At 47.7% G+C, this 19928-nt stretch overlaps 1 protein-coding gene across 2 annotated transcripts in view; it reads right to left on the reverse strand.

Moving 5' to 3' along the window:
• The window catches only part of PDZD7 (PDZ domain containing 7), a 23328-nt gene extending 3920 nt beyond the window's left edge, over positions 1-19408 (reverse strand). The window contains exons 1-14 of one of the 2 annotated variants that reach the window (XM_072620257.1): positions 19335-19408; positions 18102-18509; positions 9659-9799; positions 9095-9269; positions 8158-8334; positions 7925-8072; positions 7169-7229; positions 5832-6254; positions 5218-5412; positions 3940-3987; positions 3537-3712; positions 989-1080; positions 709-800; positions 489-560 (exon numbers count right to left, since the gene is read on the reverse strand). In XM_072620257.1, coding sequence (XP_072476358.1) covers positions 489-560; positions 709-800; positions 989-1080; positions 3537-3712; positions 3940-3987; positions 5218-5412; positions 5832-6254; positions 7169-7229; positions 7925-8072; positions 8158-8334; positions 9095-9269; positions 9659-9799; positions 18102-18300 — 1999 coding nt within the window. In that variant the 5' untranslated portion in view covers positions 18301-18509; positions 19335-19408. The other variant, XM_072620251.1, reaches the window with a different exon arrangement.
• Positions 19409-19928: the final 520 nt, after the last annotated feature.

Consider the following 19928-nt stretch of genomic DNA (forward strand, 5'->3'; position numbering starts at 1 on the left):
CTCAGTTATGAAGAGAACTAGATGTCCTCTAATGGTCCTTCGAATTCTGAAACTCTTAAGATTCCAGCTCTCACCACTACCACCCCCAAGCTAATTTAGGTACAACTGAAATCGCCTTTTCCCTCTCCTTTACTATTTACATAGCACCAGTAGAGCCCAGCCCGTGTTTATGTGAGACTAGTAAAAAACATGGTTTGAAAATCCAAACTGAGGGAGGAGGGAAGGAGGGGAAGGGAGCGGAAAAAAAAAAATTTAAGATATGCGGAAGTGATTGTAGAAAATTAAAAACAAATAAAATAATTTTTTAAAAAAAGAAAATAAGAAAACACAAACTGCCTCCTTCCTCCTTCACCCTGGGACAGAATCATTCCCCACCCACCTACTCATAACCCATAAGGCATTCTCTGTTTAGAATTCAGAGTCTGGGCCTCTGATATAGTGCTTTCTTCTCTTTTTCCCCTCTCCTACCTCTTGCTTCAGACACTAACCAGGCACAGGTGTGATGAGGTGGCGCTTGGGTGGTGTGTCTTGCCGGGCAGGTCGAAGAGCTGGAGGCCTCACTGTGGGGAATCAGATGGTGAGTGACCTCACTGACCCAAGGCCTTCTTTGTCAGGCATAAAACATCATACCATACAGTATGAGTGAATTTTTATGGAATCCCAAGAGATCCATTCACACCACATACATACACACATACCCACACACACCTGCTCGGCTTTTGAGTGCTTCATATGCTTCAAGCTCCATGGGCATCACGAGGCTGTCAAATTTGCTGAGGTCTCCAGGGGTTACTGCACTCCTGGAGGGTGCAGGAAAGAAACAGGTGGTGAGACAGAAGGCTCAGCTCCAGAAAAGGAAGGGATGTGTGTGTGTGTCTGTGTGTGTGTGTGTGTGTGTGTGTGCGTGTGTGTCTGTGTGTGTGTGTGTGTGTGTGTGTGTGTGTGATGACAGATCCTTCTGGATGCTGCCTCTTCTTGGTGCCCGTACCTGATGTCCCGAAGCAGCAGCAATTTCTCTGGCCGGTCCAGGATGGCCAGCAGTGGCCGCACCAGGTCCTCCACTCCGCCCTCATGGACATACTGCAGACATAATGACTAAGAATCAGACAATGAAAGGACTTCTGGCCTGTATGCAAGATGGGAGCTGAAGGAAGTTGGAGGTCCTCTGTCTAGTCCAACAGTCCCATTGTCAGAATCTTAAAACATGACTCCTTGGCTGCTTTTGCTCTCCTTGGTACTGGAAACATTTCCTGCTGGTATAGGGAAATGGACAGGGTGACTTAGGCTAGAAGAGGGGAGGGAGGAGCCTGGTGGTCTGGCTCATCCTAGGCGAGAGTGGAGAAAGGGCCTTGGGCATTTCAATAATTCTGCAGAAAGCAGTCCTCTGTAGGCAATTTGGCCACGTTAGGGACTTACTCTAAAGTGACTGTGTTTTAATTCAAACACTGGACTCTATTTGTCTAGAGGTGGACACTGGGCTGGCAGTGGGCTGGGAGTTTGGGGGATGAAGTCGCCGTCTAGGAATTTCTGGTCAGAACGGAAGGTGAGGCTGGGGGTGGGAGAAGGGAGGACCTCCAGTATCTTCCAGGTCTACAGCCCACATAGGCTGAGCTCCCCAGAGTTCCCATCCACCTAACCATACGCAAGAGCTGCCTAGCAATGATGTGGAGAACAGCTCCACCTTGCGTCCATGACACGGAGATAAGGAGCAATGCAGAGACGCCCCCTTGGTGCCCGGAGCCAGGAGACACACAGAGGCCCCCTTGTGGCCAGAGTGTGACATGCACGGACATGGATACACTGCGGGCGCACGCACACAGAGCTAGCATGTGCCCATCAACACAGTGACACGCACATTTCCTGGTTACCAGTCACACACATCCCCAGACAAAAACCACACACATAACACAAATACAGAGATGTAGCACCTTAGACTTGGAGGGTACCTTATCATCCTTCTAGTACCATCTGAAGCTGGAGGTAGAAAGGAATCCTTTCTATACCATACCAGCAAGCATTTATTAAATATCTCCTCTGTGCCAGGTAACATACTAGGTGCTCCAGACACAAATATAAAGAATGAAACCATTTCCTCTTCTTAAATTCTAATATCATACCTTGACAAGTGGCTGCTCAACCTTTTCCAGAAGACCCTTAGTAAGAGAGTATCTACTATGTCCCAAGAGATCTCATTCCACTTTGGAATAGTTCTAATTGTTGGAGTTTTTCCTTTCCTTGACCCTTATACCACATACACCCAGACGCATACCACAAAGTCACACATACAAAAATTGCCTCAATATGGCCATCCACAGGGTCTTCCCTTGCCTTACAGACATAGAATCATAGGATTTAGAGCCAGAAGGGACCTTAGGGATTATCTAATCGAAGTCCTTAATTTACAGAGGACAAAACAAGCCCAGGGAAGGAGAGTTCCTTGCCTAAGATCATGTCCTATTCTATGTATCATATACATCTTGCTAATATCACAGAGATTCTGAGCCACCATTCCTCCATCTGTTAAACAAATGTGTTGGATGAGATGGTCTCAAAGGTTTTTTTTAGTGCTGATGTCCTTTAGCTCTATGCCCCCTGTCAAGCTTTGATGAAATTGGAAGCTTCTTTGAACCTCATTTTCCCTCTCTGTAAAATGAAGGCCTTGTCCAACCAAAATTGTTCATTATTTTGTAGAGAAAAGGTTGCTTTCCTCAGGGAGGGATACCCTTAAGCATCTGGCTGATAGGTCCCTGCTTTTGTTTCACTACTTACAAACTCCTCTGTTTGCTGTTCAGAACCCTTCACAATCTGCCTCCAGCCTTTGCAAGCTAATTATGAATTACTCCCCCTTACACAGACTGCAAGGCAAATTGGCATGCTTGCCATTTTCCATATAAAATATTACATTTTCTGCCTCTGTACAAAGGCATGGCCTGTGCCTCTTGCCTGGAAGGCCCTCTCTCCTCATCTCCACCTCTTTCCTAATAGATCTATCTGTGAATATTTTGTTTCCCATTAAAATTCCTTCAGGGCAAGGAATTTTTATATCTTGAGCATCTAGGACAGTGTCTAGTACATAGCAGATATATATAAATATTTGTTGCTTAATTGGTCATCTCCATCCAACACCATCTCCTCTAGTATGGATGGAAGGGCTTCTGTAGGCAGGGAGGTGACCGCTACAGCAAGTGACAGCCTCCCCTGCTAGGGTACTGGGGCACTTAGAGGAATGATGATCAGTCACACAGCAATGGAAGGTTTGGAGCGCTTGATACGGATCTCGATTGATTCTGACACCTTTTGAGATTGTTGCTTCATTATTTCTACTCACAGATGAGAAAATTAGGCTCCTAGAAATGGAAGGATTGCTTATGGTTCCATAGCTAATAAATATGGGAGGTGGGATTTGAGTTCAAGTCTTCCTGATTCTTAAGACCAGCACTCCCCCACTAAGCTACTCCTCTAAATGAATAGATATTAGGGGTTTAATGGTTGGAGGGGAAAGGTCAAGGGGAAGGAGGGAGCCCCCGGAGGCCTACCCGGGTGCAGTGACGAGTGACAGCCAGGACCTCATCATCAGTCAGAAGGCGCCGGGCCAAATCCTGGATGAGGGGGAGACGGCTCTCCCACGCCTGGACCCGGGTCTCTCCACTGGACAATTGGCTGGAGTGTCCCTCTGACCCAGGGAAGAGCATGGTCTGAGCTCTCTCTCTGTCTAGGGTTGGAGGTGGGGTGAAAAGGACCCACAGGGAACCAGAATCCAACATGGAATGAAATTACTTCATTTCTATGTAGACAGGACTTGAAGACCTTGCCCACATAGACCCCATGCTCCCCAAAACCACATGCACACTGGCCCCCTCCCCATACCTTGAACTCAACCAAGGACACACTGTTATGTCCTCTGAGAACCAAACCCCAACTCTGCCAGGGGGGACTTACCCCTTCTCAGTTTCCAGGTAACAAACTTCTGCACAGGTCCCGATCCCCCTATGGAAGACAGCTGAGCTTCAGCCTCATGGCTGTATCACATCAACAAGTACTTACTGACCACCTCTTCTCCTATACCAGGCCCTGGGCTTGGCTATAAGGAATGTGGGAGAGACTAGGGGGGAGGGATGGAAAGAAGGAAGAAACAGGAGAAATTGAAGAAATATGCCCATCCCTGAGACTTCACAGCCTGCTGGGAGATAATCTAGCACAAATTGAGCAGTCAGAGAATAAGACAGGGTGCTGTGCTGCTACAACAGTGAGAAACTGAATAACGGAGAAGTTTGGAGGATGGAGAGATCAGTAGGGGCTACAGAGCTCTAGGAAGGCTCCATGGAGCACAAGAACCACTTGAGCTGGGCCTTATACAACCGATAGAATTTGGAAAGGAGCATGGAAGAGATTTTAGGTGGGGAGAAGCAGGTGAACAAGGATGCTAGAATGTGCCTGGAAAGTGAAGAGGAAGAGTTCCCATTTGGGAAATTAGGCTAGAATGAGATAAGTTTGGGGCCTTCTAGAAAGCCTTGAATGCCAGGCTAAGGGGACTCAGACTCTTTCCTGTGGGCATAATCCCCAGTTTCCCCATGAAGCTCACTGTCTCCAGTGAAACAAACCCAGTTTTACACTGCCATTCCCTAAATGTCAGCTATAGGCCGTACTATGTGTCAGGCACTGTGCCAAACATTTTATAAACAATATCTCATTTGATCCACATAATTACCCTTTGAGATAGGTGCTATTATTGTCCCCATTTTACATTTTAGGAAACTGAGGCAAATAGAAGTTAGTTTACTTGCCCAGGGTCAAACAGCTAGTAAGTGACTGAGGCTGGATTTGAACTCAGGTCTTTCTGACTTCAGACCCAGAGCTCTGTCTATTGCATCATGTAACTTCCTCTAGTAATAATGATAAAAGACCTGACCTCCCACCCACACACACACCCCATACCACACCAGGCTATCTCTCATTCTGGCTTCCCCAGGAGACTAGAACACAGACCCTCCCACCTTGCCTTGCCCTCTCTAAAGTCTAGTTAGCCCCATCTTAAGAAGAAAAAGGGTTCTGGGGTAACCTTGCTCCCCAACACCTGGGCAGTCTAGCAGACTCATTTCACAGAGGACAGAGAAGGTCAGTCAAACCAGTCACTTATACTGCTAAGGGTCAGATAGGGAGACATTTCTAAGATAGGAACCAAAGCCCTGTCTCTATCACAATTGTTCTATCTCTTACCTTTCTCCCCTTCCAGATGTGAACGAAACCTGCAGGTACTCTCATTCTCTAGCACTGAAGCCTCATTCTTGCCATCTGCTGGCCGCCCACTCTTCCCTCCCTTGAAGAAGAGGTTCATCAGTGTCTTGGAGCGCTGCAGGGCACCCTTCTCTGGGGGTGACCCCGATTTCTCCTTCCGTCGCTGTTTTTTCTCCTCTGGGTGTAGGAGACAGGAGGCTGGAGGGCTGGGGTGGGAGGGGGATTAACAGGGGAGGGTGGAGATGGCCTAGGAGGGGATGGGGGGCCATCTGAAGGGGTTGAAGGAGAGAGAGCAGAGTCTACTAACTTTCATCCAGAGATCTCACTGTAGGAGAAATGGCATCTAGGTCCTTTCTCTCTCCTTTCTATCCTAACCCTCTCTGGGAAACTTTAGCCTAGGGTAATTTGGAGAGACTTATATGGAAGTGGAGAAGGACACACAATATGATAATGGAAATAGAATGAGACGTCATCCAAGATTGCAAGAGCAGAGCCAGGCAAGGGGGCAAAGGACCTGAGATAGGGATGGAGTTAGAAGCTATTGTAGAAGACTTGGACTGGGTAAGAAGAATAAGACACACCCATCCCCAACATACCCCATAAGGTCAGGTAGCTCTGGGAGCGAGTGATGGGTGGCCGAGGCCTGCTGAGAGCCAGGAGTAGGGCTGTTTTGGGGGACTCAGACAGTGCGGTGTCAAGGCGTGAGCCAGATCTTCGGGCAAGGAGTGGCCCATCTGATCGGATGGCCGTGTCTCTGAGGATAACCGTAGGCCGGACGCTGCACCATGTCTCCACTACCCCGCTGACCTCTGGCTCAGTCTGTATGGCTGTGTCTGCCCGTCCCCAGACCCTGGCCCCAGGGCCAACTAGCTCCTCTGTGGACAGGCCAACGTCCACCATGTCCAAGGGGAGGCGGCTGGAGCTAGAGCCAGAACTATAGGGGATGCTGGAGGAGTAGGAGGACACAGTTGAACTACTCTCCGATGTCTGTGACAGCTGCTGCAGGGGCCCATTGTTCACTATGGAGAGGCAGGGGCCTAGGTCAGTCTGGGGAGATGGACAGGAGCCTATCCTCTCCCTAGAAGCCCCATCCTACTTCCTCCTGGCCTTCTAAGATCCCTAATGCTGTTGAATATAGGAGGGAACTAGACAAGTTGGGAGCAGTGTGGTAGGAAAAACTATGATCTGAGAATCAGAACACATGGTTTTAGTTCCAGCTCTTCTACTGATTCCCGGGGGTAACCTGGAGCAAGTTGATTTCTAGCTTATCTCGGGCTCTTTTCTCAGATGATACTGGACTGGATTATTTGGGATGATACTTACATTACCTGCCTTGTAGGGTAGTTGTGAGGTTCAAATGGCAAAAAGCTCTTGGTGAATTATAATGTGCCACACAATTGATTGCAAGCTAAATTAGTATTGCAGACCTGGGCTTCCACACCCAGAACTCTCTCCCTCCTCCTCTCTGCCTCCTGGCTTCCCTCAAGTCTTAGCTAGAGTTCCACTTTCTGCAGGAAGCCTTTCCCAGTCCTCCTCCTGGGTGCCTTCCCTTGTATGTAGTTGTCTCCCCCATTAGACTGTGAGCTCCCACCGGGAAGACATTACCAGCAGTGTCCAGGTCACCAAGAACCCGGGTTGTAGATGATCCCTCTAAGGCCCTGCTGTTCCTTGAACCTAAGGTTTCCTAAGGAGCACAATTCTGAGAGCTGATAGAATTAGGGGTTGAATTTAAAGTGTTAAACTCCTTCAAAGGAGATTCAAAGATCCCCTGGACCCCAGCTAAGTGATTGGGAGGTGGAGGTTCTTGGAGGGAAGAGAGGCTTCTGGGTTAAGCTTAGGACACTCAGGCTCTGAGAAGGTCCCTCCACCCCCATCCCCAGACACATATGGAGCCCCGTGGAGTCTGACCCATTCTGCCTTCAGAGCATCTTACATTGGTCCAGCCAGCAATACTCAGACACCATCTCTTTGTAGGCTGGATACCTCCCCGTCTCCTGAGAGGGAGAGGGAAAGGGGGAGAAGAAGGAAGAGAAGAAAAGGGAGAGGAATGGAGGAGAGAGGAATGCATTAGTAATGGGGATTTAAGGGAAACTGGAGGATCAGTGTGGGAATGGGGGCAGGGAACATGAAATTGAGAAATGGGGACAAGGGTAGGAACAGGGTATCTTAAGCAATGGGGAGAATGTGACCCAAGAACTGGTTAACTCCCTCCCTGGTTGATCTCTTAAAATCAAATCTACAAGGGCAGTCAGATGGCACAGTGGATTGAGCACTGACCTTGGAATCAGGAATTCAAATCCAGCCTCAGACACTTACCAGCTAAGTTACTTGGGGCAAGTCACTTAACTCCAGTTGCTTTCCCTCCCCCGCCCCAAAAAAAATCAAATCTAGAACTTCCTTTCACTGCTCACATAATAGCCCAGGGAGCAATTTCCTCCTTGACCCCAGGCCTAGTTCTCTCCAGAAGTCATCCTGTTCCCCTCTACCCCCCTACTCTGAGATATAGAGCCCCTCCCTCCACTGAGAGACTAGGACTTGCTCTCTCTGATAAAGTTTGCTGCCTTGTTTAGTGCATACACTTTCTACTTTCACAAAGTTCTTCCTACAGCCTTACTTTTATCCTTCCTAACCTAGAAGCTTCCATCCCAGGGTCCTATGGGTCTATGACAACCTTGTGGTCAGGGCCTACCTTTATGGTCAGCATGATATGCGTCTGGCCCTTCAGCACCTCCACAGCCTGGCTGTGACTGATGTGGTCAAACTTCACTCCATTGGCTGCCAGGACCTGGTCTCCCACTTTGATACCATTCTCTTCAGCCAGTCCACCATGGTCCACTCTGAGACCAGGAAGATCAGCCAGAACACTTCCACCCGAGGGCCTCCTCCAGCCCCCACCTCCCAGCCCACATCCAATCTACTCACTTGGAAACATAGATTCCCAGACCAAACTCTCTGCCCCCTCGGATGTTGAAACCAAGGCAGAAGTCATCAGAGGTTGTGTAAAGGTGCACAATGCGCCTAACTCCATCGTCCGAACTGCAGTCTGAGGGTGTCGAACTGCATTTCTCCACCACTAGCCTTCGATTGACCACATCCACCCTAGCACCCATCAGACCAGCCAAGAGAGTGGGGCATCATTCACTAACAACGTGGGATAAGAGATGGGGGGAGCCCTCCAGCACTTCAGTGCCCCCTATACCCAGGCACATGGCTCACCACAGACCCTCCTCCAGGCTTAGATACCTCTCACATTTCACTTAGCAAGGATTAGGGGAACTAGTAGACCTTTTCCCAACTAGGATTCCCCTGGAGCTGAATAAAAAGCCCCCAGGAGAGTGAGCATCATTTTGGGACAAGGGCATGGGACAAAGAGATAGGGAAGGAGAGTCCCTAAGAAAAGGGAGGATGAGTTCTCTGTTCCCAAAATGCCTCAAAGATGGTTAGACTGACTCACCAAAGGCCTGCCCAAGGAACACAGGCAGGAAGAAAGAGTCTAAGAAGAGCAGGAGGAAAAGAACAGCAATCTCTGAGGAGAGAGAGGGGGATATAGGGAGACACAGGGAGGAGAAGGCACAGGACAGGATAACAGACCCAGTAGGAAGAGGGGGCTCATATCACCAACTTAGCTTCAGGAGCTCTCTCAGCCCACTGAGTCACTCTCTTCCCCAGGCTGTAGAAACTAGTATGTGGCCACATGTGTACTTTCCAGGTTCCTTACAGAGCCCTACCAAGTTATAGGACCTCTTCTCAGGATCCCAACCCAAGCCTCACCCCACCTCTCCTTCCTTTTCTCCTAGAGTCCCCATTTAGGTGAGGGTAACCCAGGGGGAGGGGTAGGTAAGATAGATGGAGCCCTCACCATGTGGTCTTTTCCTTAGAGAACTTGATCCCAGGCACACGGCCCATTCGCCTCACCATCATACTCAAGCGGCTGCTCCCCGTCAGCACCTTCACAGCACTGCTCATAGTGGTACTCTCCAGGCTAAGCCCATTCACCTCTGTGATTTTGTCTCCCACTCGGAGCCCAGCTCTCTCTGCAATGGTACCTGATGAGCTGAATTCTTCCCTTCTCAGCTTGGGAGCTCTTAATTCATCCTGTCTCCCCCTTCAGACTGGGGTTCCTCAAAGGCACTCAGATCTGATCTCTCTCCCTTCAAACCTGAGTCTCTCTGAGGACAGCAGTGTCTCTCATTTTAGAGTGGGGGCTTTCTAAGAGCAGAGCCTCATCTACCCATTCATTGTATCTTTCTACCCTGGGATGCGTGAGAGCTTGACTTTTTCTTCCCACTCAGTGTCTCCCCTTTTTGATCAGAAACTCCAAGGACAGAGTTTTATCTCATTCAGATTGTGGCCTCCCTGAAAGTAGGAGCCAGTTTCTCCCCTGTCTCCTCCCCAGACCCCAGAGAATATGGCAGAAACTCACCTGCACTGCTCCCTTCCTCCACTTTGCTGACAAAGATGCCCAGGCCATGCTCTGAGCCCCCACGGACACTGAAGCCCAACTTTCCTGCTGGGCTCTTTTCCACAGTGACTGCATTGATGATGTCACTCTCATCACTGTTGGCTGAAGGCAAGGAAGGATAAGATGGCATTGCCCACACTCATCTTCCCAAAGGGAACTCCTAGCTTTTTTAGTACAGTACGATATCATAGACCATCCTCTCTCCCCTACTGTAGTGAGGGGCCCTCTCTCCTGGGGGGTAGAGGAGAAGATGGGACAGCCTGTAAAATCTTTTCTAGTCTAAGATGTCTAGAGTTATGGGGGCAAGCAAGGTATAGAGTAAAGAATACTGAGCTTGAAATCAGAAAAAAATTGAGTTGAAATTCTACCTTTGACTCTTACTACGTAACATTGGGCAAATCACTTAATCTCTCCAAGTCTGTTTCACCTGTAAATAGCCATAGTACCTATCTCACAGAATTATTGTTAGGTTCCAATATGGATAATATATGTGTAAAGTGTTTATGATGTATGTGATATATATTTGCTCACATATATGTATACATATGTGATATATGTAAAGTATTAACCAAAGTTTAGCATTATTAATGATTATTATTTTTATTTAATGAGTCAGAGAGGGTACCTGTGATATGACATGATACCTAAAGACTCCATTTGAAAGAAAAAAAACCAGTTCTTTCTCCTTTTCTTCTCACACATCCCTTTTTAAAGAGCCCTCATGTCAAACCTTGTGTCCAGCCCTGTGAAGATGATGGAAGAAGAGGCCATTCAGAACCATGCCATAAGTATATCTGCTAAAGGGGTTGTGGATGTTTAGCTTGGAGAATAGAAGTGAAGGCTTAGGGATGAAGGGGGAGGATATGATAGCACTTTTCAGATATTTGGAGGATTGTCAGGTGGAAGAAGAAACTTACTTTGCTTGGCTCCAGGGGGTGCAGTAAGGGTGATTTTAGACATGTAGTCTAGTGTTCTTTCCCCTACACCAAGGGTTCTTAACCTGGAGTGCACAAAGTTTTTGTTTTTTATATTTTAATAACTATATTTCAATATACTCAGTTTCCTTTGTAATCCTATGTGTTTTATTTTGTCCATTTGGAAACACTGTTCTGAGAAGGGATCTACAGGTTCCACGAGAATGCCATCTGGATCCATGTTACCCAGACTAAAAAGGTTTACACCATAATTGTCCATGATTTGGCAGGTGACATTAGATTGCAATAAACTTTGGCCAAGAATTCTGGAATTTTGGGATAAGAAGCAAGAAAGAACAGTTTAGAAAATGGATGATAATAAAATTTCCAGAACCACTTTGAGGCTGAACTTAACAGGATGAAACTTGATTGGGATAAATATAAAGCTTTATTTCTGGGTTCAAATGGTCAATTTTACAACCACAGGGTGAGGGAAGTATGGCTAGATAGCAAATCTGAAAAAGATCTGGGGGTTTAAGAGTACTGCAGGCTCAATACTGATCAGCAGTGTGATATGGTAGTTAAAATGTTAATGTAATTTTACACCGAATTAATGGAGGGAGTCTAGAAATGGTGATAATCTTACTGATCAGAGCACAGCTAGAGTTTTGTGGGACTACATATGAGTGGAACAAAAGAAGCAGAACCAAGAGAAAAATATATATAACCACAATATATAACGATGTAAGGAAAAGTTAACTTATTGGTTAGGTAAGGACATTAATCTGAGGAAGGACATTAATAAAAGGGAGAATAGAATGTCTTAGAAGAAGGCAACAAGGGCCTCAAGATCATAGTCATATGAAGATGAGTCAAAGAAACTGTTTAGCCTGGACAAGAGAAGATTTAGGGAAGGAATCAATAGCTGCCTTCAGGTTTTTGAGGGTCTGTCACTTGGAAGAGGAATTAGATGTACTCTGTTTAGCTCGAGGGCAGGACTAGAAACACTGGGTACAAGTAACTGAGATATAGATTTAGGTTTTGAAATACGGAAAAACTTCCTAAGAATCAGTTATCCAAAATTGGAATGGATTCCCCTAGGAGGGTATTAGTTTCCCTCTTCTTAGAGGTCTTTAAAAAAATTAAAAGGAGGGGCAGAGCCAAGGTGGCAGAGTAACAGCACAGGCTTTCTAGAGTACTCCTGCCAAGCCCAGTCAAACATTTGTAAAAGATGGCTCTAAACAAATTCTTGAGCTGCAGAACCCACAGAATGATGGAATGAAGCAAATCTCCAGCCCAACACAGCCTGAAAGGTCGCCAGGAAGTGTCCATTGCACCACACTGGGAGCAGAGTGCAGTCCAGTGAGGGCCACAAGTGCACAGAGGGCACCTGAGCAGGCCTTGGGGAGACTGAATCTCTCACACCTGTGGTGATTTCCAGACTTCATGACTCCAAAACCCTGAGGACAAATTGGAAGGTCAGTGGAAAAGGCCTGTGGGACCAGTGCAGGAGAGTGGAATGGTTGGGTCCCAGCCCCAGGGAGGCAGAGGGGGCGGAGGAACCTATGGCAGCCACAGCAGCAGCCCACAGATTGTGGGCCCGCAGATTGTGGGGGGAACCAAGTGGCTGACAGTATGCTCCCTACCCCCACTGGAAGCAGAAAACTACCTTGACAAGGAGCTCAAAAGTCAAGTAAATGGCTGGGGAAATGAGCAAAAACCAGAAAAAGAATCAGAGTATAAAATCTTACCATGGTGTCAAGGAAGACCAAAGCATGCAAACAGAAAAAAACAAAGTCAAAGCTCCTTCATCCAAAGCCTCCAAGAAAAATATGAATTGGTCTTAGGCCATGGAAGAGCTCAAAAAGGATTTTGAAAATCAAGTAAGAGAAGCACGGCAAAGAACGGGAAGAGAAATGAAAGTGATACATGAAAATCATGAAAAATGAGTCAACTGCTTGAGAAAGGAGACCCCAAAAAATGCTGAAGAAAGTAACACTTTAGAAAAGACTAACCCAAATAGTAAAAGAGATCCAAAAAGCCAATGAGGAGAAGAATGCCCTAAAAAGCAGAATTGGCCAGATGGAAAAGGAGATCCAAAAGTTCTTATATTCCTTATATATAATTCCTTAAAGATTAGAATGGAGCAGATGGAAGCTAATGACTTTATGAAAGCTAATGACTTTATGAAAAATCAAGAAATTATAAAACAAAACCAAAGGAATGGAAAAATAGCAGACAATGTGAAATATCTAACAGGAAAAGCAATTGACCTGGAAAATAAGTCCAGGACAGACAATTTAAAAATTATGGAAATACCTGAAAGCCATGATCAAAAAAAAAGAGCCTAGACATCAACTTTCATAAAATTATCAAGAAAAACTGCCCTGATATTCTAGAACCAGAGGGTAAAATAAATATTGAAAGACTACACCAATCACCCCTGAAAGAGATCTGAAAAGAAAAACTGCTAGGAATATTCCAGTGTTCCCAGGTCAAGGAGGAAATATCGCAAGCAGCCAGAAAGAAACAACTCAAGTATTGTGGAAATACAATCAGGATAACACAAGATCTAGTAGCTTCTACATTAAATGATTGAAGGGCTTGGAATATGATATTCTAGAAGTCAAAGGAGCTAGGATTAAAACCAAGAATCACCTACTTGGCAAAACTGAGTATAGTACTTCACGGGGGAAAAATGGTCATTCAATGAAACAGAGGACTTTCAAGCATTCCTGATGAAAAGACCAGAGCTTAATAGAAAATTTGACTTTCAAACACAAAAATCAAGAGAAATATGAAAAGGTAAACAGGAAAAAGAAATCATAAGGGACTTACTGAAGTTGAACTGTTTACATTCCTACATGGAAAGATAATATTTGTAACTCTTGAGACTTTTCTCAGTATTTGGGTAGTTGGAGGGATTATGTACATATAGACAGAGGGCACAGGGTGAGTTGAATAGGAAGAAGGGATGATATCTAAAAAAATAAAATTAAGGGGTGAGAGACAAATGTATTGGGAGGAGAAAGGGAGAAATGGAATGGGGTAAATTATCTCTCATAAGTGAGGCAATAAAAAGCTGTTTTAATGGAGAGGAAAAGTGAGGAGGTGAGGGGGAAAAAGTGAAGCTTACTCTCATCACATTTGGCTTAAGGAGGGAATAATATACATACTCAATTTGGTATGAAAATCTATCTTACACTACAGGAAAGTAGGAGAGAAGGAGATAAATAGGGTGTAGGGGGGAATGATAGAAGGGAGGGCAAATGGGAGGAGGGGGTAATTAGAAGTAAACACTTTTGGGGAGGGACAAGTTCAAAAGAGGGAATAGAATAAATAGGGGGTAGGATAGGATGGAGGGAAATACAGTTAGTCTTTTACAACATGACTTTTATGGAAATCTTTTGTATAACTACACATGTATAACCTATATTGAATTGCTTGCCTTCTCAGTGGGGAGGGAGGAAGGGAGGGAAGTTGGAACTCAAAAAGTTTTAAAAACGAATGTTAAAAATTGTTTTTACATGCGACTGGGAAATAAGAAATACAGGTAATGGGGTACAGAAATCTATCTTGGCCTACAAGAAAATAGAGGAGATGGGACAAGAGAAGGGCGGAATATGATAGACGGGAGGGCAGATTGGGGGAAGGGGTAATCAGAACGCACAGTGTCTTGGGGTAGGGGGAGGGGAGAGATGGGAAGAAAATTTGGAACTCAAAATCTTGTGGAAATGAATGTTGACAACTAAAAATAAATAAATTTTAAAAAATTTAAAGGGCTAAATGACCGCTTGTTAGGTATATTGCATAGACTCTGGTTCAGGTGTGAGTGGGCATTAGAAGGATGTTGAAGTCCCTCCATGCTCCTGAATTCTACAATTATCAAGTGGAAACCTCAGGGGAAAACCAAGTCGTAAAGGATTTGGGATCCTTCACGGAGCACCATCTGGGGGAATCCATCTTTGATCCACTGCCCTAATCCCAAACCACAGACAGGCTCTCCTCCAAACCTAGTTCTGGGGGCAAGCCTAAAGTTCTGAGCTATGGAGACAAAGGAGATATCACAACCACTGATAAACTCAGTCTGGGACGCGATGTAGAGGAGCCAGGGAGACATCCACAGGTGGAGATACAAAGATTTGGACTTTTCTTTGTCTCTCTATCGGCACTTGCCCCCCTACGCCCACTCTGACGTCATGTCTCTTTCTCTTAGGATCGCTGAGAGCATCAGATGAGATGATATTGACAAGGTTTGTCCCGTGTCTCCTGCCCTTGGTGTCTGTACTGGGCGATTCAGATGCGGCCGCCCCGCCCCCATGGGACTAGGCGGGGCTGTTTGCCTTTCGCCTTTGGGTCTCCAGGGCTTGGCGCAGTGTCTGTTATGCAGGAAGCGCTTCATAAATGATGGCTGACCAGATTCTAGACTCAGAGATGGACTCGCTGTTGAGAGAACGTGAAGCTCCAAGCCTGGTTTGATTTTCCAGGCGCTGAGACTTGAGCCTCAGAGATGAGGAGGCAAGATTTCAGCTCCGAGGCTAGGGAGACCGAGTCGGGGACGTTCTAGGCTCAGAGGCTGGGGTGGGGGAGGGGGACTCTCGGGGCTAAGGCTGGAGGGCTTCCGGATCAGAGGATGAGGGTGTTTTCAGAACCTGAGAAGGTCTAGGGGAGGGGCTGTGGGGGGAATGGACTGAAGTTCAAGGTCAGAGGCAGGACATCGTCCTGGGTGTGAAGGGAGTTGGGGTAAGAAAACTTAGAGCTGGGGAAGGTTCTGCAAGGTGGTTTGAGGCTCTGGCCAGAGGGTTCCGTCCCCAGGTGGCTTTGGTCTAGGTTCTGAAGAGGTTTTTTAAACTCAAAAGGATGCCCCTCCCCTCCTTCTCCCTCGGGGCTCCAGGGGGAAGATGGAATGACCTCCAGGGGGCGCCAGGATGCTAGGGTGGGGGTGGAGTGGGAGGAACTCCAATGGCATTGTGGGGCTTTTGGAGAGGACTCTTAAAAGGGCCACGCACCCATAGCCTACACCCTCTCCAGAGTGATGGATAGTAGAATGACCCACTTGGCATTGGCCTTTTTAGAGCCATCTTTTTTTTTTTTTTTTTAAGGTCCTGGCTAGAGTAGCTCTGAGGCTGCTGCAGGCTTCCATCCAGAGCCATGATTTCACGATGGCTGCCCTGGCCTGGTCAGGTAAGTGACCCAAGGCCTGAGATCGGGGGTGGGGGTGGGGTAGGGAAGAGATTAAGATGGGAGCCCCTCCTTTTGGCTGCAAAGCTATGGGCTTGAGCCCAAAGCAGGAGTGTGGGTGGGCTTAACTCAGGGCCCAGAACCCTTTCCATCCCTGAGCCTCATTTCTCCCATCTATAAAATGGGAATAACTTTCGCCCTGCTGGCCTCCAGGATGGGATGGAGCCTTGAGCCCGAGGTCCTTCCCCTCTTTCCCTTCCCCCTCTGATAGCCAGAGGCAGGGGGAAGCCCTGATAGACTCAATTTGGAACATGAATTTGAGGTATTCTCGTGGAGGTGTGGAAGTGCGATGTCCAGGCTGTGTTAAGGGTAGAGACTATACCCCTCCCCCATTCTTCCACCCCACCCCTCTCTTTTAGATAAAGGCAACTTTGGGATTCACTTAAGGCAGGGAGGTTCTTCATCTTTTTCCCCCCCTTTGGCAATCTGGGGAAGCCTGTGGAGCCATTCTCAGAAAAAAAAAATGCTTTTAAATGAGTCCAATGAAAAATATAAGATTACAAATGAATTCTATTGGAACATGGTTATAAATAAAGATAATTTTTAAAGTGTTCACAGACCCCAGGTTAATAATTTTGTATTAAGAGAATGAGATTCTCTGAAAATTTCATGTGGCTGGGGCAGCCTAGTAGAATTAGGTGTAAATGAACCCTTTAAGGCATTTCTGGAACCAAGTGTTCCTGAAGTCTGGTGTTTCTGGTATCTGTGTGGCCTTGTCAAAGTAGAGCCTGGGAGAGAGGGAGGAGCAAAGGAACACAGGGTTGGAAGTGGATGGACTTGAGTTAATCAATAAGCATTTACTAAATGCCTGTGGTTGTTACAAATATATATAAGAATGAAATTATCCCAATTCTCAAGGAGCTTATATCCTAAGTAAGCTGGGAGTTGGAGTTAGTTAGGAAGAAAAGATAGGAAGGGGATGCTGGGTGTCCAGATACTTGTCTCAACTCTCTCTTAGAACTGAAAACAGGTAAATGCTACAGGATAGACCTGTCCATTGGAAATCCCTTCCCTTTCCTGAAACCTGATCTCTTTTTTGAGCCAGCAAGGGTGGAAATCCCAGGTTTTAGGTGTCCTATACACTTTTTTTCAGCATTTCATTTTAGAATTCAAGGCCCCTGTGGTCTGTCTGCTGCCTACCTTTCTAACTGTACCTCTCTTCAATACAGATCCCCCTCATTTAGGCCCAGGTCTTTATACAAGACTTGCACATCTGGTCTCCAAGCTTTTGCTTCTTTTCCTGGGATGCCTTCTGGGCTTCCCTAATCCAAATGATACTGGCTTCTCTGGGTGCACATTTATTCTGACTCCCTTGAGGAAACTGTCCCCAGCCCCCTACCTAACTTATACTGATCTCTCTCTCATTTAAACTCCAATGGCAACTCATGTACTCATTTATCTCAGTGCAAACAAGATGTCATTCTGTGAGGTCAAGATACATGCTCCAGCTACAGCCAGAAAGTGAGCTCCCTGGGAGGAGCTAAGGGCCTGTGCCCCAAACATAGACCAACACATGACAGCACAGAACGGGTCATCAGCAAATACCTTTGCATGGATTGGAAGAGAGCATGAAAGGGAGCAGTTAGAAATGAGATTAAGATTGCTGTAGAGAGGAATCTTGCCTCAGGCAGATATTGGACAGGGATTCTGTGTTTGAGAGTTTGCACTTAGACACTCCCTTGCTCTTAGATTCTGAGGGATCTAGAACTGGGAGGGAACAGCTCCATATACTTATCCTTCAGTGCCTGGAACACCCAGTCACCCAGAACCATTTTTCCTAAGGCCCTGGGGACTCAGAAGCCCTGGTCCCTTGACCTAATTTGGGAGCCTTACTCCACTGGTCACATTCAGGAGCCAATTGTAGGGATGAGTGTTCCTTCTTTTTTACCCACTGGACTTCTCTCTTCTTTAGGAGCCTAAAGAATATGCCCTAGATATGGTTTATCAGGCCCTCAGGGACAAGAAAGACTGGGTTTATTGCAAAGGGGTGGATGGTTGCTTCTATCTCTGCCCCCCCACACTTTACCTCATTTCCAGTGTGAAGTAGACTGGCAGGAACTCAAGGGATCTGACTCCCACAAGTTGGAAGGAGTGGGGCAGAAGGAGAGCAGGAGAGCTGAGGCACAGCAGTCGAAAACCACCTGTCTCTTATTTCTGGTGTCCACTATTCGCTTCTCCACAGCTGCTCTCCCTCATTCCCGCCCCTTCCAGTCCTGGGCCCCTCCCTTCTTTGCAGGCACACTCCCTACCTTCTATGGGGGAATTGATGAGGATGACTCTGCCCATGGGTGAGGAGGCTCGGATTCCCCGGGGGGGCCCATCCAACAGCCTTTGTTGCCTCCTCAGCAGGTATCGCGTTGCGGAGCCTGTGTCGCTGCCCAGGTGGCCACGGGAGGAAAGGGAGCTCAGTGAGCCCGAAGACAGGTCCCCCATGCCCAGGGGGTCCATGGCAGCGGGTCGATCTATGGTCCCACGATCCACTCGAGACTCAACTCTGGATCAGAAGTCCTGTGTCGCTCTGCTGTCCTCGCTCTGGAGGCAGCGGGCCACTGGGGCCAGGTCTGGACATAGTCCTTGGGGCGGGGGGAGGGGATCTCGGGCCCCTGGGGGTCTTTCACTCCCTCTGACTGGATCTGCACCGTCTGGACATCCTAGACCTGGCGAGAGAGGTGGAATCTTAGGGCCAAGAGGGGGCGGTGCCCTACTCCTTCAAGGAAGACGCCCTTTTAACAGTCACCTTCCCCACATCCCACCCCGAGAAAGCGTCAAGGCCTTTAGGGACCAGGAAACATCCCAGTCCCGGCTCTATCCCACAAATCCTGCTTCCACCTCGGCCTCCTTGTGCAATGCTCTATCCAGGGCCCTGATACCGAGTCCTGGTCCAGTACTGGGTCCCAAGGGAGGACCCAAAAGGGGAGGGACCAAAGACCTGAGACTTCTGACTTCAGACCTTTCGGGAGATAACTGTCTCAGGAAATTTAACCACTCCCCCCTACTCGCCTCCCGCCCCCCCTCCCCCAGCCACTGCCTCCGAGAATACTTGTGAATATTCAAGAAGGGATGAATATTCAATGAAAAGAAGCCCCAGGGTTGGGGGGGGGGGGGGCGCGACTGGAGAGGGTTTCAGTACCAGGGACAGCTCCATAGGTTTCTCTACCGCCTCCCCCCTTCCAAGTGATTTGGGGGCCCATACCTGCGCTCTTCGCCCAAGGCCGGCCTCTTCCACAGCCCTACACGTACCCCATCCTGCCATGCTGCCTTCGCCTAACACTCCCGAGAAGAGGATTAAGGCGACTCTCTCCCCTCCCCCCTTGCCACCCCTAGCAACTAGGGAACTCCCAAACTAGAGCACAAAGACTATCCACAGAGCTCCAGGAATACATCAGGTGGCGGGACAGGTGGTTTATTTCCATCCTCTCTCTCGGTTACTCTCCTCCCTCTAGTCGGGTATCCCCTCAGTCTGGCGCTTTAGCTCCGCTTACCTGGCTCAGTGTTCCGCTGCTGCGGGCCTCACCTGAGACTGCGAAGCACTGCGGGTTGCCTGCAGCTAAGAGCCCCGCCCCCTCACGGGAGGGGTTGCATGGATAGGTCCAGCTCGGGTCAAGCTGAGCCTCTTATTGGCTCGCTTGCCTGCCAGTCAGTCCTCTTTTTCTTCCCTGCTCCTAGTCGGACCTCTGCGCCGCTGCGTAACGGGGTTTGCTGGGGGTGAGGCCGGTTCAGTGGTAGCTATCTGGCCCCGACTTAGGTGGGACTAGGCACTGAGTGTGGAGAAGCAAGCAAAGGCAGCCTCCGATGAGAAAGGCTGATCGGAGCACCAGGTTGTTGTGAAAATGAGATGATTCATTTGAAATGCCTCAAGAACGTGTCAGTTTTCATTGTTGTGTCTGACGGACCTCCAGCCCCAGCTGTCCTTTGTGGGCCTGAGATATCTATCACTCATTGTTCTTAGGTGGGGGCGGGGGGAAGAATGACACTCGGCTAAACCAAGGGTCTGTGCCTCTCGGGGTGGGGGAGGGGTGCATGTGTATTATTGTCTGAGTAGGATGTGTGTGCTGCCTGCTTATACAGTCATTAGC

The sequence above is a fragment of the Notamacropus eugenii genome, chromosome 1, assembly GCF_028372415.1.
Source record: "Notamacropus eugenii isolate mMacEug1 chromosome 1, mMacEug1.pri_v2, whole genome shotgun sequence".
NCBI lineage: Eukaryota > Metazoa > Chordata > Mammalia > Diprotodontia > Macropodidae > Notamacropus > Notamacropus eugenii.